A 16,361-nucleotide genomic window follows, 5' to 3' on the forward strand; every position below is an offset into this window, starting at 1 on the left:
AGAGCTGGCAAACTGAGCCGCCTCTGGACACGAGTGCACACAGTAGGGGGGGTGGGGGGGGGTGGCGGGGATTAATTACCAAGCTCTCAGAGATACTTCCTTTGCTGTTTAAATCTTTACCCCGGTCCACCGAGCACGACTCCTGCAAGCCGCTGTTAATGGTGCTCCAGGGCTGTGCTCCCCAGGCCCAGGGCGGGGAGCGGTGGGGGGGGGGGGGGGGGGGTGCGGGCCAAGCCTGCTTTGATGTGAGACTCCCCGCCCAAAGGCAGCAGTGTCCCACAGACATCTCCATTACTGCTCAGAACTCCACGTGCCTGTCCAGTTCACATGCCCCACCCGATGCCTCCACACTGACAGGGGCTGCCCCCAACCTTCACGGGAGAGGGACACCCCAAGCTCCCCGGTGCTGGGGCCCAAGGACTGGCCGCTCCCGCAGAGCCAAGTGAGGCGTGTGTGCAGTCAGGGGGAGAGCGGGGAAACCGCGGGCCACGGGGGCAGGGCTGAGAAGGGAGCAGGTGCGTGCGAAGGCAGCTGCTCCCGGCGAGCGTCCCAGGGCAGCTCAGGGCAAAGGCAGGCGTTTCTCACCTGTCGAAAAGAACGGACACACGCTCCATAGCCACAATCACGGACTCGCTGTCTGGGGCGGCGGGGCTGGGGTCTGAGGTTCTGCCTGGGCTGATTTTCTCCTTCCCTGGAACAAATCATTGTGTACTGTTACTTGCTCTGAAGACCACACCTTGAACCCACTAGGGAGTTCAACGAAGCCTGAGAGATCATGTGAAATCAAGTGACAGGAGAGCTCAGCCGCCCAGGGCCTGGCCCACCCCGTGGGTACATGGGGTGCAGTGGTCAGTCTGCAGACCTGCTCCCTGGGCTGGGCTCTGAAGCCTACACAGCAATGCGGCCTTGAGCCAGTAACCACAAGCCCCTGCTCTAGAATCTTCCTGAAGTGCGGTGGGGTCGTGGGGTCTGTGTCCAAGAATGAACATGCTTCTCGCTCACTTGGACAGCAGATCTGTATGGTCTGGAGTTCGGTGGCACTGAGCTGGCAGGCACAGGTGGGCCCGGGCCAGTCTCTGGGGCCCCGTACGCCACACCCCGCACCTGTGTACATGCAGGTGAGCATCAGGCCCAGGGCAGCCATGGCCCGGTGCGGGCTGTGCACGTTCACTCTGTCCACACTCAGCTTGACCAGGGACTCAGCATCCAGCCGGCACAGCTGTTCGGAGAGCAGAAGACGCTCCAGGCCCCGCAGGACGCAGTGGTAAATGATGGACGGAGTGGACTCCTCACTCCCGGACAGCATCACCCCACACATCTGAACACAAGGAAGACTTCTGGGTCAGGCCCCCGCCACTCGTGCTTGCTCCTCTGAGAGTACCACCCGCAGGGGACAGAGCGCGCACACACGTCCGTTCCAGAGGAAGGCGCCCAAGGCTGCTCACCTGAATTACTGACGCAGAGAATTCTGGGCCTACGTCCAGGGGATAGTTCTCAATCAGGTAGAAGGCGGTGGCACACATCACCAGCACGTGCTGTTGGCTATGAACATTCACGCAGCTGAAACCAGGAGATAACGGGCCGGTCTGACGGTGCGTGTTATGTCGCCAGGACCTCCGCCCCCGTCCCCACGGAAGGGGGCCCACCTGGGCCCCAGGACCTGGTGTACGACCCCGCCCTTCCCCCGGTCCACACCAAGACCCCCACGTAGCCACTGCCACTCACTGGGCTGCCCCTTTGAGGTTGGACAGGAGGTAGTCGCTGATGACAGGGACAAGCTGCTTCGCTGTCTCATCCAGGAGGTCACACTCCAGCACGTAGAGGGCGCCATGCAGGGCCCCGACCCTGCTGGGCAGGTGGCTGCTCCTCAGTGTGCTCTCCAGCAGCCGGCTGACGGGCTCGGCCACGGCCTTGTCCTAGAGCACAGGCACAGGAGCAGAGGCTTGCCCACGACGGATAGGGAGAGGCCAACGAGGGGCTGACCTAAGCTACAGAGGAAGACTGGGTGCAGGAGCTCCGGCAGCAGGCCCCCCAGAGGCCCCTGAGCGGGCGTCCAGGCACCTGGCTGGCGGGAGCGTCCCCGGCTCCCCCGCTGACCAGAGCAGCCCCTGTGCCTCACCCGGTCACGCCAATGCCGTGTCCGCGCAGACACCTTCCTCCCGGGGGCCTGCGGTTTGGGCCGCGCCAGGGAGAGTGGCCCGAGGGACTGGCCGCCGGCGGGAGCCCTGTTCTGTGTCTCTAATGCATTCCCCTGGCGGCCGAGACTCCACACGTGTTGTCACAACGCGCCCCACCTGACGCCCCGGGAGAGGATGCTGGCAGCTGGCGCCTGCTTCCTCGGGACCTGCCCCCCTTGTGCCCCCCCCCCCCCGCCCCCCTTTACCCTGTGCCGACTGTGCTTCGATTTCACCGGGGTAAATCCCAGCCATGAGTATATGTGAATCTTCCCAGAAAAAACGCAGGGTGGTCTTGGGGACCCCTAACGGTAGTCTGCACTGACCTGAACCAAAATACTACCCGTGGCCGTTAGCACCCTAGACACAGTAGGGCGCAGCGGAACCCTCGCGCTCCATGCCACATGCCTCCCTCAAGACGCTCCTTTTAGAAAAGAGGCAGCCACAGGAAATGGTGTGGAAGTGGGGGTGACCCCAGGGCTCCACAAGCCACCCCACTTGGGAAAGGTGGCTACTGGCACCTGAGGGTCCCTGCAGGCCCCGCCAAGAGCAGACGCACACGCACCACGGCGGTGCGACGCCTTCCTAAGGACGGTGCCGCCGTGCATCCAGCCCCTGCCTCTGGAAGCACCGCCAGGACGTGCAGCGAGGGACGCACACTTCCTGACACCGTGTAAGTGCCTCAGGAGGAAAAGACAAGCTTCGGAGCGCGGCTGCCTGCACAGAGGCCCGTGCATGCACGTCAGGGTGGGGAGTCTGTGTCCATGCAGCAAGTCTTGCCTTAGGGTCTTCTTAGAAAATGATGATTGTTTATATTTGATTTATTGACAACACAACATTTGTCTAGGGGGACCTGGGCCTGAGCACAAAAACACAATTACAATGAAAACGAACCCAGCAGCTGAAATCCCCCACAAAGACAAAAGGACCCCTTCAAGTCCAGCTGCTTTGACACGTCTCTCGACGCCCGGAGGGCACACACTTTGAAGTGATGTGCTCACAGAAGGCAGGCCAACGGATTCATTGTTTCTGTTCCCTGATGGTGGCACCAGGGCTCTGGCCACCCAGGATGGATGATACCTGCCTGGGCACTTCGGGTCAGAGGGATGAATTCTACGGGGGAGCCAAGCCAGGAAGGGGCTAGAGTCAGGGCTCTGGGCCACAGACATGGACTCAGACCTCTCCCATGTCCCATGTGACCTGGTTTCAGCTTCCTGGGGCCCAGATGAAACAAGAGCTCACCTTTGTGAGACTGGGCGACGAGACCTGTTCTCGTGGTCACTGTCAGGACAGACAGGACCGAGCGGGAACACCGGGGAGGCAGAGGGACCGCACCACCGCGCCCCACACAGCCCCTGGCCGTGGCAGCCCCCACATGCTCGGTGGATGAATGAGTCTCCACCACCAACGTGAAGATGGGACTCCAGGAAACAGGGAGCAGAGGCCCCACAGATCCCGGGTAAAGGCTACGAAGCAAAGAGCAAGCACACGCCAAACAAACCCGCACAGCCTGGAGTCCAGCTGTTTCCTTCTAACGGCGGAGGTTCTGTCCTTCCCTCCGCTGACCAGAGCAGACCCCGTGCAAACGCCTTCATGTGCTCACATCACGTCCAGTTAGCCTGGACCGCGTGGTGATGGACGCACAGAAAAACGGGTGCATGCCGCGCCGGCTGAGCTCTGATCGACTGGGCGCAGAATAAGGAAGAACGCAAAAGCAGGCAGTCTGCCCTCCCACTAACAATAGACAATGGCATCCGGACATGGGGGCAACTGCAGGGTTTCTGGGGTAAAATGGCCCCCGGGAGGGAGGTCTGTTGGCGGGAAGCACGGGAGCCGGCAGCTCTTCAGCAAAGGGGTGTGGGGGGGGGGGAGGCGTGGGCAACTGAGGAGGAGGGGCCGGTCGTGTTCGCGCTACCCACACCGTGATGACCCAGAGCCAAGGGGTACAAGAGCCCTAAACCAAGGCTCGCCCTCCATAACACGCTTCACGGTGACCTGCAGAAAGGCAGGGATGTTAGAACCGAGTCCTCCCACTCTCCTTCCGGGTCAGGCCTTCCAAGGCCGAGGCTCCCTACGGCCACAACATGCAGCCAGTACGAGGTGGCCTCCACACCGCCTGGGGCTTACCATTCCGAGGACGGCAGCCGCCTTGCAGGTGGCAGGCACCAGGTACTGAATGAGAATCTCGTCTTCTGCAGGGTGCGCCTTCCTCAGCTCGGTCAGTGTCAGATACATCATCTCAAACTGGGTGCGCTCAGTGAACAAGTCTGAGACCACTAGGAGCTGGGGACGCAGAGCATTCAGACAGGAAGTAAGCCACAAAGTCCGAAATACATGTGCCAACATCCCTGAGACATTTAAATATGGGAATTGACAGGGGCCCTGACTGGGGACGTACAATCCAATGGGAACAGGTAACGTGAAGAGCGGGCCACCCAATATCTTCTTCAAATCCCCCTGCATCTGTGCGGCCCACCGAGGGCGAGTGCCCGGATCTTAGTCACGAGCGCGGCGGAACCACTGAGAAGCTCTCTAGCTGTTATTCTGCAAGATACTAGGTCTCTGGGCAGCAGAGGGGACGGGCTCTCCAAAGCCCTGGGACAGAGGAAGGGGCAGCTGTTTCAGAAACAAAAGCTTGGCAACTCAGTCTCCCCAAAATGTTCAGTTCTCTGTTGTCCACCTCTTCACATGACACCACCTACGCATAAGCGTCACTGAGGCGAGTGCGTGTCTGCTCTTTAGGGACGCTGCGCCTCCTCAGAGGCCCCGGAGGACAGCGGGGCTCAGCAAGTCGCCACAGCAGCCCTTCTGAAGGTGGACGTGGTGGACCCTGGAGGACCTCCCGGGTTTCTCAAGGTCAGAACCACTTTTGTGGTAACATCAAGACCCTTATCCGCCTTTTCACCTCTGTTCTCCTCTGACCACAGGGCGGTGTTTTCTCAAAGTCCTTTCGTATTACTATCAGGCTGAATGCGGAGCAGATAGCCTGGAGCCTGCTTCAGATTCTGTGTCTCCTCTCTCTGCCCCTCCCTGGCTCAATCTCTCTCTCAAAATTAAATAAACATGTAAAAAAAAAAAAAAAAAACCAAAAAACCCAAAACCTCAAAAATTATCACTGTTATTTCAAATGGATTAATAACTTACAAAAAGGCCTTTATTACAGGTGCTTGTAATTTATTGATAAAAAAAAAATCAAACTGTAAACTTTTATTACAAATTAAAACTGAAATTCTTAAAACTCTCAACTTGACCAAATGGAAAATAACTTAAGAGCCTTAGAAGGTGCGAACTGAGAACAGCCAGGCTCAAAACTCCCGCCTGCAGGTACCGGGCAGAGGTGCCACCGAGGCCTAGGTGAGGGAAACCCGTGCCGCAGAGACCGCGCAGATGGTTGGTGGTAGGGGGTCAATGGGCAAGAAACAGGGACCCAGGGTCTTCAGCTTCAGACTCCTGCTTGCTTCTCGCTAGACGATGGTAAAAATGCTGATGCGGCATCTCATGAGGAGCCGTTTGCAAACCCCACAGATTTCACTTCCGGCACCGTCAACACTGACGGGTGTAACCCACTCTCCAGGGTTCCCGCGTGTGCGGCAGCCTTGGTCCCCAGTTGATGACGGCTCCACACCAGAGCCTCTTAAAGGGGGTGTGGTGGTGGCACTGTCTGCACAACTCTCTTCTGACAAACTCGACATTTAAGAAACAGACCCTTGTGGAGACAAACGTGGCTATGTCACGTGGCCTCGAGAACCGTGGTACGATGGGCCACTCCTACACTACTTCCACTGTACCGAAAAGGGCATCGATGGGCCACGGATTGGAAAAATTGGAAACGGCCGCTCCACTGGCTGGAGAGCTGTGGATCATCCTGCATCTGTGAAACCCCGAGAGTTCCTTCCCGGGTTCCCAGAGACCGCAAACTCTGCGTGAGCGTGCAGTGTCCGTACTGGTGCGTACGTGCGAACACCCGTGTCTGCGTGTGTGCCGTCACGAGCCCCGTGCGCGTGTGCAGGGGCAACGGGGGAGGCAGACTTACAGATCGGACCACTTCGCTGATCAGGATGATGGGGGTCCTTCTGGCTGACCCTGACGGCAGGATCCAGCGACTATACAATTCAAGCAAAAACTGGGAACAGGAATGGATGTCGACTCCAGCCCGGTGCTTCCTGCAGAGTACGCAAGATGAGAGGCCTGTTTCAAGGGGTGCCCCAATCACATCAAATGACTGATGGGAAATTTCAAATCGCTTGAAATGAACGGCAGATAAGAAACCTGGAGTTGACTGGCGATGTGGGTGGTGATGCAGACGTGGGGACGTCGGCCGCCTCCTCCTCCTCCTCCTCCTCCCACTCTTCCTCTCTCAGGGGCGTGATGCTGTTCCCCAGCCACACGGAGTGAATGGACACCTTCAGGAGACAAGGACACAGGGCTCAGTGGTCAGGGCACAGGTGTCGGTCCCCTGAGCTGCAGACCCCCGTGCCCTTCCTGTGCTTGTTCTGGGGATGGCGGCAGCAGTGCTGGGAACAGGAGTCGATCTGTCCACCGGGGCGGGGGTGCCCCTCCCCCCCCCTCCCCGGCAGGGCAGCGTGCTCCCACGTCTGCTCTGTTCACGAGGGGGCCCTCCGGCACATGGCATAGCATCCACACTGCCAGCGAGCGTGTGCTGCATTCCCACCACCATCCGGGACACCGGCCCCAATTCCCACTCTGCACGGACAGCCATCTCCCCTTCCGACCCCACCCGCCGTGGGGGACTGGCAACAGGAGGGCAGGCTGGAGGTGGCCACCATAGACGGACTAGGGGCTGCAAGGCCTCAAGCAATCTTCAAGCTCTGAGAGAGGGTGGCCCCCCTGCTCCCCTCATTCCCCAACAGCCAGTGACGGCTCAGCGTGGAGGGATTTGGGAGCCAACTGGCCTGTTAGCAGGGCAGGGTGGGTTCAGGGCTCAGCCCCAGGTAAACGCACTACACTCAATTCTCGGCGGCTAGACGTGAACACAGGTGCTGAAGGACGGACCCAGCCGGGCAAACATCAGTGTACCAGAATAAGGCCAGGCGCCACCCCAAGAGCCAACGTTGCTCACTCATAGCCTGCTCCTCAGAAACACTCCCGTAGAAATGACACTGAGCTCCATCACCTCAACTTGTCTCAAGGACAGAAGCTTCTCTGCAGGGACAGAGCTCGGACGGCCTGCCTGTGACTCCTTGATCATAGAGGAACGTGTGTGGGCAGGAAAGGGTGGGACAGAGGAGGCCTGGGGTCTCTGCTGCAAGCCTGTGCCCCGAAGGGACAGGGCTGCCCTCGGGACGGACCAGTATTTCCAAACCCTGCTCTGACCAGTGTCCTCCGCGACAACAGCTAACAAGAAAACAGTCCCGCATACCTGCTAAGTAACCCAGTGAGGTTTGAGAGGACACGGCGTGGACAGAGCAGCCATCAGGCTGCCACACCGAGTCCTTCCGCCCAGCACACACCCCCTCACAGCTCCAGGGGCCACGTCCCTGTTCCCCAGCTCCTCCATCCTCACTGTCATATGAGTGACCGTCCTGTTTTTCTGACGGGAAAACCGAGTATAGTTCAAGGTGACCCACCCAGTAAGCCGTCACCTGGGGCCCAGAGCCAGCCCATCCGCCACACTGCACTATGGGACCACACTTCCCTCTGAGCTGGCAGCTGGGACACTCGTGGCGAAACTGGTGGCCCCTCAGAACACGGGCCCCTCTCTGTGTTCGCCCCACCCGTGCCGCTCTCGCCTGTGTGATGCCCCGGACCCAAGTCTAACTCACACCATCTCGCTACCTTTGCACACGCCTACACCAGTACGTGCACGAGACCCTTTAAGTCCTCCTTGGAGTAGAGCATATAGGAACAAATAAAAGAAAAACGCTCCTTTTATTTAAAAACCACACGTAACTTTTCCTCTGGATGTACTAAATGGCCCGGATCCAAGGCTGACAAGGGACGGCGAGGAGAGCTGGGGGACGTGGCCGGCCGCGCGGATGTGACTGACCTGGCCGAGCTTGTAGCTCATGTTCCCCAGCTCCCGCTCAGGGTTGATCTGCAGCAGAAGCTTGTCGTGGCCGATGAGGGCACCTGTGGGTGAGAACACCGTGAGTGCTGCCCTGCGCGGCGTCGGCCCGGCAGCGCCTGCCCAGACCCGCTGACAGGATGGCACAGCTCTGCAGAGCCCGGAGGGTCTCTGGGGTTTTCTCTGCCATTTTGTAACCCATTAAGCTGGGAGAGCCAGTGGGGCAATAGCGAATGATCACTGTTTCTCTGTAACAAACCAGCTTAGGACTCTGCAGGGGAACTGGTTGGGGCCTGAGCCGCAAAAACCGGTTAGCAGCTGCAGATGGTGCGACGGCCCAGCAGGCGGGCACTCTGCTCTGGGGGCCAGACCACGTCAGTGGGCAACAATTCCCAGGGCCCTGCTTTGGTGCCCAGGCTGTCCAGCTGTGCCCACCAGAGTGGGGTGCAGGCAGAAGCCCCTACTCAACCGACCCATCTTTTCCACAGTCAGTCTTTCACACCCTCCACACGCCAGAACAAACGACCCCTGCCCCTGGCTAACCCCTAGTTAACCCTTTGCCAGATCGAGCATCAACACGCCGTCTTCCAAGAGGCTTCCCGTGCCCCTTGCCCTGGCAGCACGTGCTCTGCTCAGGGCTCCTGGAGCGCTGGCACTCCTCCTGGCACCTACTCTCTCCCGCTTCCTGTGACACCGGGTGAGGCCACTTCTTTCTCCTGGTGGGCATAATCCTCACTGGATCTATGGCCGTCCAAGTTCACAGTCCTGACTTTAATTCAATGCCCCGGTAAGTACACTTCTACACAGAACATTTTCTGGATGATGCGTTTAAGGTGCTTAAAATCGCAGGATCTAACAATTCCTAAAATAAACTAGGGGATCAGAAAAACGCTGCGCTAAAATATTATTTTTCCACAGAAAACGTGTGCACACAAAATTCTCGTCTTGTAACCCAGGGTGACAAACTCGAGCGCCCATTTCAGGGCAGGCACACAGCCTGCGGTGCAGACAAAGCAGGTGCAGCGCTGGGGGAGGGACGGCAGCCGGGGACGGAGAGCTCGGGCTCAGGGGCACCCGGCCCCAAGGGGCTCTCAGAGAGTGCGGCCTGCCCTTGCCACGGTGCTCTCTCCCAAGAAGCTGGAGGTTCACGGGAATCACTGATGGACTCTGATTTTTCACCTAAGTGACCAGTTCTGCTTCCAAAGGCCTGACTGGGGAGAGACACGACTCCAGTTCAGTACCAGACTCGAGCTCCGCAAGGCTGATGAAATTCCCTGGTCCTGAGCAACACTCGTGGTCATGAATTAGGGCAGCACATTTAGTATCGCAGCCTCCTCTTTAGTATTTCGGGCACATTCTCATCCCGGCCCAGGGGCGAATGGCCTGTCCTCCCACAGGTACCTGTAGTGGCTGGAGAGAGAGAAGGGACGGGGTCCCACGCTTGGTACAAGTGATGGGTGGCGACATTCTCTCTCTTCGAAACCATTGCTTGGATTTCTTGCTCCACAATTCCTCTGATAATGCTCAGCTTCCTCCCAAACCTGAAGTTCAGAACAAAGGTTAAAAGCAGTATTTTCCTTCCATCGAAACCTCAAAAGCCAAAAACCTCAGGGCTTCCTCCAGCTTTGCCTAAAGGAAACACAGGCACCAATATAGCAAATGGCACTTCCTTTGAGGCGATTCCTGTCCACGGGCCCTGGGCTAGCCCTCGCTCTGCCAGAGTCCGTCCTGAACACTCAGGCCTCACTGCCACGGGTCACCAGATCACCTCTGGATTTGCACCTCTCGCGGCAAGCAACACGCACAGTGTTGTGTTTGTAATTCTGGCAACAAGGGCAAGGGCCCGGGGAGGAGGTGTCGGTCACTCTGTGTGCCTCGCTGGCCTCACCTGGTGTCGAGAGCTTTCAGGGGCTTGTTCCGGGGCTGCTGCTCCAGGCAGCTCACGGCCGGGTTGCCGGCCACGGGCACAGTCATCGCACTCAGCACCAGTGAGGTGATGGCCTGCACGGCCAGGACGTTGATCTGGGTCCTCTCCGTGTCTTCCTAGAAGGAGAGTCCACGCTTTACCAAGTCACGAGCGGCCAGACACCCACCTGCCCACAGAGCCTGGAGGCCATGGTTCTCAGGCCACGTGGTCTTGCGGGGAAGAGCCCCGAGCGCTAGGGGCACACACCTCCCAGCAAGGGTCCTGTTTTGTCTGCCCTGATGCCGCAGCCTATACGCATCTGTGACTTGAAACGAATCTAATGGGCAAATGTCCACCTTTCAAAACAAGGTCTCTTATAGATACAAATCTCCAAACACAAATTACTTTTCAAGAAACTGCCCTGAAATTTCCTCACTAATTTTAGGGACTTTGCATATGACAACCTGTTAATTCTACCCATGAATTTAAAGACAATCTGGTGGCACCTGGGTGGCTCAGTCAGTTAAGCGTCCGACTTCGGCTCAGGTCATGATCTCACGGTTCATGAGCTCGAGCCCCGCACTGGGCTCTGTGCTGACAGCCCAGGACCTGGAGCCTGCTTCAGATTCTGGGTCTCCCTCCCTCTCTCTGCCCCTCCCCAGCTCGTGCTCTGTCTCTCAAAAATAAATAAATGTTAAAAAAAAAAAAGAAAAAAGACAATCTGGATTTCTGACATATGTCTACTCTTTGAACATTCATTTCTACAAGTTTGTACCACACCTTCTAGCAGAATTAGGGACTTCTATCCCGTGACTTTCAATATCTCAGGCTTTGCCTTATCAGAACATGGCTTTTGCTAATATTATAGTAACATAAGGTCCCCTGACATTCCAAGACGCTTGATAAATCTCTGCAAATGATGCAGGTACACATGCGTACATGGTCTTTATAACGAGCCTTTTCATTCGATTCAACCTCCACACTGCACCTGAAAACTGATAAACGGAACTCACAAATATTTTCAAGAAAGGGTGTAACCTTTCTGACCCTTAACATGTAATGCACTACGATGAACTGTACTGGGAACCCAGTGGGAACCCAGGCCACTCAGACTTGGGGGGGGAGGGGGTTGCTCCTGTTGTACAACACCAGGCTAGTATGAACTGGCTAGTCTTCTACAAACAAGACCAAGAAAACGAGCGTGCAGCCCTTCTTTAGGCCACCACAAACAATCCATTAGCTGTTGTAACTGCCCGTGTGCCAACCAGTGGACGCAAGGGCCTGCACGCGGCCTTACTTCCGGCGGGCTCTCCTCCTGCTCCATCACGAGGGGCTGAGTCACCAGGACACCGAGGAGGGTGGCCCACGTTTCCTCAAACTGGGTGCGGCTGGTCCACCCTAGGAATGTAAATGTCGCGTGAGACGGAGGGTTACCCGCTCCCCAAACTCCTAGATGTGAAGGGGCAGCTGGGCCTGACCAGACGCTGCCCTGGGGCACCACATACAGCAGCCCCCTTGCCGCACACGCCAATTCCAAAATGCCGCCACACTGCCAGCTCCACGCCACCAGCGAGGACACGGAGGCACACGTCTGAGGCCACGCAAGCAAGCGGCACTGGAGGAGTTCAGCCCAGGCACCCTCTCGGCCCTCCGCTGTGGAGATGTGGGGACGTCCCAGCGGGCTACCCTGGTCGGATTCAGAACTGCTTCTGCCCTGCTTACAGAGGGCTGACAAGTCTTCCACAAAGTCAGACCACCACCCTGGGCCACGGGCTGCGTAACCCTGTACGAACAGCAGACCGCTAACCGCACGCTGGGAGTGGGTGAAGTGCGTACTCTGCGAAGTCCGTCTCAATAAAGCTGCTCAAACTAAAAACGTAAAAGCAATGGTTGCTCTGACCCCATCTCAGAAGAGTGGCAGATTCAAAAAGGATGGAACGTTGCCGGGGCGCCGCATCTGGCGGGCCGCCCACAAGCAGCATCGCCACCGGCGGCCCCCACGGAGCGTGTGAGGAGTGCTTGTGTCCGAGAGCCGAGCGCTGCCTGTTCCCGCTCGTGACCTGCCAGGTGGGGGTGGCCGTGCCACTGGTGTTAGGGCCACAAGTGATGGGGAGGGGGTGCTGAGGGCAGGAAAACCAGAGCATCAACCTTCAGGATCCCCTTGGTAGAAGTGGACACAGGGGAGAAGGAGTGACTCAGATGGGGAGTGGATGCAGACAGCCTGACCGGGTGAGGCTGCTGGAGATATGGAGGCCTACGCCATTGATTTACGGGAAAAGAACAGGAAGCACACAAAAAAAGGCATGAGCAAAGGCCACATCAGGAAGAGACCGTGGAGCTGTCCGGGGTCCGAGTGACAATTCAGGCACGAAGATGCCTGGGTGAGAAAAGGAATGGATGTCACACAGGGTGGCCAGGAGGCTGCCTGGTAACCACCTCCAAGGAGAGGAAAGAAACCGAGCTTCCCAAGGCTCTGGTCTTGGGTCACCGCTGGGTTTCACTCTGGACAGGGTCATGAACTGTCTGCTTCACTAAAAGCAAAAGTAGACGCGAGAGGGTGTCGGCTGCCTGAACCTTCTGGGATCAGAAGCACAAAATGTGTAGAAGCCGGAGACAAAGGGCGGGCCCATTGTGCAAGCAGATGTCCACACCCGCCTCACAAGACAAACACTCCAGATCTATCAATTACGACCCTCCCACCAGACCACACGTAGAGCCACACAATGGGGACAAAAACACCGTAACTTCCACCGTGCTGCAGAAAGCAGGCAGGAACCCTGACCCGGAAAGTACTGATACGATTTACTGAGTTTCTAGGAGGGTCTCTCTTAGTTTCTGAATCCGTTGTGACACCGTGGATGACAAAGCCAGGGGTCCCGGAGGTGGAGGTGACCTGCCCCCTTCACCCAGAGTCCCGTGCTGTCTGACACAATGCAGTCTACCTTCCCCCCGCTCGGCCGTGCTGGCTCCACCCCGCCCCGCCTGCTCGCCCTGCACCGGAGAGAAGGGCATCAGTGACCACACAAGAGCACACGGAGACAAAACCGCTCCCGCCAGGCAGGACAGCAGCGCGGGGCACAGACCGAACTGGGCCGCACATCATCTATATCACCAGGCGCCGGTCCTGACTCCAAACGAGCCTGGTGTATGAAAACTTGGCATTTAACCTTCCCCCCGCCGCCCACCACACCCAATACCACACCAACCTGGCAAGAATTTTTCATCGTGACAGTTTTATACACACTGCAGGATGCGCTATTCACACATGATCACATCCTGCCCCAGCTCCTTATGGAATAACCGAGAAGAAACGGGCAAGAACGCGCCTTGAGGTCTACCGTTTCTGAAAGAGAAATCCAGACTACCTAGAGTGTTGATGCGATAGATGAACTCTTTAAAGACCTCCTTCTCCTGGAGGAACTCCACTGGGATCTCAGGAAACGCTGTACCAAAATCCCCTCCCGGTTTGGGTGACCATCCAAGTTTCCAAACCTGGAAGATGAAAAAGAAAGGGACCCCAGTCAAGTCAGGACAGCCATACTGCGAGGACACCATGAAGTACAATCTCTCTAAGCACGGTCTCCCTCCGGAGGCCAGCGGCCCCCTGACCGCGTGTGCACACATTCCCGAAAGCGAGTGCACCGCCTTCCTGGGAAAACAGCTCCCGTGCTTTGTCTGAGGATCTCCTTCCCCGTCGTGTGCCCCTTATCCGCTCTGACCGCCCCTTCCCCAACCTGCCTGCTCCCCAACCTGACCCAGCCCCTTCCCCCTAGCAGCTGCCACCCCACCGCTCCCCAGGCTGGCAGCTCGGGAAGTCAGGTTCCAGAGGGTCCGCGTTGGCAGTGCCCGGGTCATCATCACATGCGGGCAGGGGCCCCCTCCCCCGCAGAGCTGATGTGTGAGATAAAGAAGTTATTAGGCTGCACGTAGAACGTTCACTGGTGAGCAGCCGCAAGAAGCCATGCCATTCGCACTTCTAAACTCCGCGAACGGAAGGTGGGCCTGAGGTTGACCTGAGGCGGTCCGGGCAGCGGGAGCGGCCAAGCCCCCCGCCAGCTGAGCTGACCGCTCCGGCAAAGCCGAAGAGGACTTGGGGCGCCCAGGCCGAGGGCTCAGCTCCGGATTCCTCAGGCCCACCCGTGGGGGGCCTCAGAGACATAGCCAGCCCTTGACGGCTCTGGTGCCTCGTGTTCACCTCGGGAAGACACCGGGTCTCTCTCCCCCGTCTAAGTTGCTCGCTGCACCCTCCTCACCACCACTCCCTGCGGGTTCAGGCCCCTGCCTGAAGAGCCCCCCTACAGCACGGGATCCGTGCCGGCACACTGTGGCTTCTACTCCAGACACAGTGACCTCTGGGACTGCGCCTCCCACAGCGTCCCCCGTTCCTCTCCAGACGTGCAGCTGTCTCAAGGCCTATGGTGACGTCCTGCGTGCAGAGCACAGGCCGCCGGGGGGGCCGGCTCCCCTTCCCTGGCAGCACCCTCTGCGTGCTCCCTCGGTGCAGCGTACCCAGAATCCCTCTCTCACACACACGCACTAGGCTGTGCCCCACTGGCACAAGCCCCTTCTGGGCAGAGACAAGCACCTTTCCTCTCGGTCCTCCTGGCTCACCTTGACCTGCCGTGTTCACCCTGTCACCCCACTCCTTATCTGGGCAGGCTGTGAGGGCCCAGGCAGCTTCACCAGGGAGAGGCCATGTGGCCACCACCAACCCTCAACTGCTCACACTAAGTACTTCCTATTCCATGGGACAGAGTCCCTGTTAAAACCGACTTGAAACTGATCCTGAGGACAACGTGGCATGAGGAGACCCAAAAGTGGCTGTGCCGAAACAGCTGAGTAACACTAGACGGTGACTGCTTTTAAAGGGAAGGACCCGAGGGGTAGCACTTCTGGTCTACCGTTAAACAAAGGAGTCTAGTTCCCTGCCAATCACATCCAACATGAAGTACCGACTGGTGGGAGATGAAGTCTTACTGCTGGAAGTCATGCCTCACCCCATTTTGGAAAACCCAGAATTTCTGCTACCGACTGCTGGACACCACGCCCAAGGAAATCAGACAGATGCCTTGAGCGCACGCACGAAAGGCTCCGTACCACAGAGGAAGCACCTGAGGGGTCCACGTCTGCTCTCGCCCCCCAGGGGCCCCCAGCCAGGGGCTTGCCCACACATCTCGTTAACTTCGGTTTTCCGCCAAGGAGGGACCAGACTCACCAGGGGGGGGACGCGCGTGTAGCTGTTGACGAGGGGTAAGCGAGCCAGGCTGATGATGATGTTCCTGAGCACCGATGTGAGAAACGCTGGGGTGCTGCTATTCCTTTTATGGCCCAAGGCCAACACCGACGGCAAAGCCTCCACCATTTCTGCCACCATCCCACAGGCTGCGGTAATATAGGCCGGGTCTAAACAAACACCGTGGTTCAGAGGGCTGTTCTGTCAAAACACATCCCAAACCCACACCTCCACTCCTGACTTTCCCGCCCCCCCACCGCACAAGGCACGACCCTACAGCCAGCTGCTCAAGCCACAGATGCAGAGCCTGCTAGGCCTCCAGTCGCTCGCTGAAGGTCTACAGGTGTTACCTTCTTCAAATCTATCGAAACGTGCAAGCCTGCACACGCCTGCCAGGACTGTCGTCTTGAACCTGTCTCCCGCTCCTGGTCCCAGCCCTCCTGCCCACCCTGCACTTACGCGGCCGGGCCGGCCGGCTGACATCCAGGGGGAGCCGCCCCTCCCTGGTGCTTGCACTCCTCTCCCAGCTGGCGTGCAAGGAACCATGATGTAAATCATGATGTACAACATCAGGGCTTCTCCCGGGCTGGTGGGGGGGGATTCTGATGGGATGCCAAGTCCCACCCTAGAACCCCCAAGGCAGAATGCTGAGGCAGACCCCACGGCCTGAGGTAAGGACCACGGCACCTCGAGGGCAGGCAGTTTCTCGTTCACTTTGAGTCTGGCACAGAGTATGTGCCAAAAAATCATCTGTTGAGTTGATGAATGTTTAGGGCTGTCCGTGAACATAACCCATGGTTTTGAGGCTGGAAAGGCTAAGCAACTTCCTCATATGGAGAAGAAGGGATTCTTACTGGGCTTATGGATTATGGAGTCAAGTGCCAAGCTAAGAGAGACAAAGCTGTCTTTAGTAATACTTTTTTAAAAAAGTAAATAAACTCTATGCCCAACATGGGGCTCAAACTCACTAACCCGAGATCAAAAGTCGCACGCTCTACTGACTGAGCCAGCTGGGCGTCCCTG

At 57.9% G+C, this 16,361-nt stretch overlaps 1 protein-coding gene across 3 annotated transcripts in view; it reads right to left on the reverse strand.

Moving 5' to 3' along the window:
- HTT (huntingtin) overlaps window positions 1-16,361 on the reverse strand; it is a 145,984-nt gene that overhangs the window by 3,327 nt on the left and 126,296 nt on the right. For 2 of the 3 annotated variants that reach the window (XM_027071080.2, XM_027071023.2), the window contains 13 exons: window positions 15,321-15,508; window positions 13,471-13,597; window positions 11,403-11,503; window positions 10,088-10,242; window positions 9,601-9,740; window positions 8,182-8,264; window positions 6,444-6,577; window positions 6,208-6,337; window positions 4,302-4,457; window positions 1,726-1,916; window positions 1,446-1,560; window positions 1,105-1,318; window positions 586-691 (listed from right to left, as the gene is read on the reverse strand). In XM_027071080.2, coding sequence (XP_026926881.2) covers window positions 586-691; window positions 1,105-1,318; window positions 1,446-1,560; window positions 1,726-1,916; window positions 4,302-4,457; window positions 6,208-6,337; window positions 6,444-6,577; window positions 8,182-8,264; window positions 9,601-9,740; window positions 10,088-10,242; window positions 11,403-11,503; window positions 13,471-13,597; window positions 15,321-15,508 — 1,840 coding nt within the window. Of the gene's footprint in view, window positions 1-585; window positions 692-1,104; window positions 1,319-1,445; window positions 1,561-1,725; window positions 1,917-2,370; window positions 4,170-4,301; window positions 4,458-6,207; window positions 6,338-6,443; window positions 6,578-8,181; window positions 8,265-9,600; window positions 9,741-10,087; window positions 10,243-11,402; window positions 11,504-13,470; window positions 13,598-15,320; window positions 15,509-16,361 lie in introns of those variants that run through there. The other variant, XM_027071126.2, reaches the window with a different exon arrangement.

The sequence above is a fragment of the Acinonyx jubatus genome, chromosome B1 (assembly GCF_027475565.1).
Source record: "Acinonyx jubatus isolate Ajub_Pintada_27869175 chromosome B1, VMU_Ajub_asm_v1.0, whole genome shotgun sequence".
NCBI lineage: Eukaryota > Metazoa > Chordata > Mammalia > Carnivora > Felidae > Acinonyx > Acinonyx jubatus.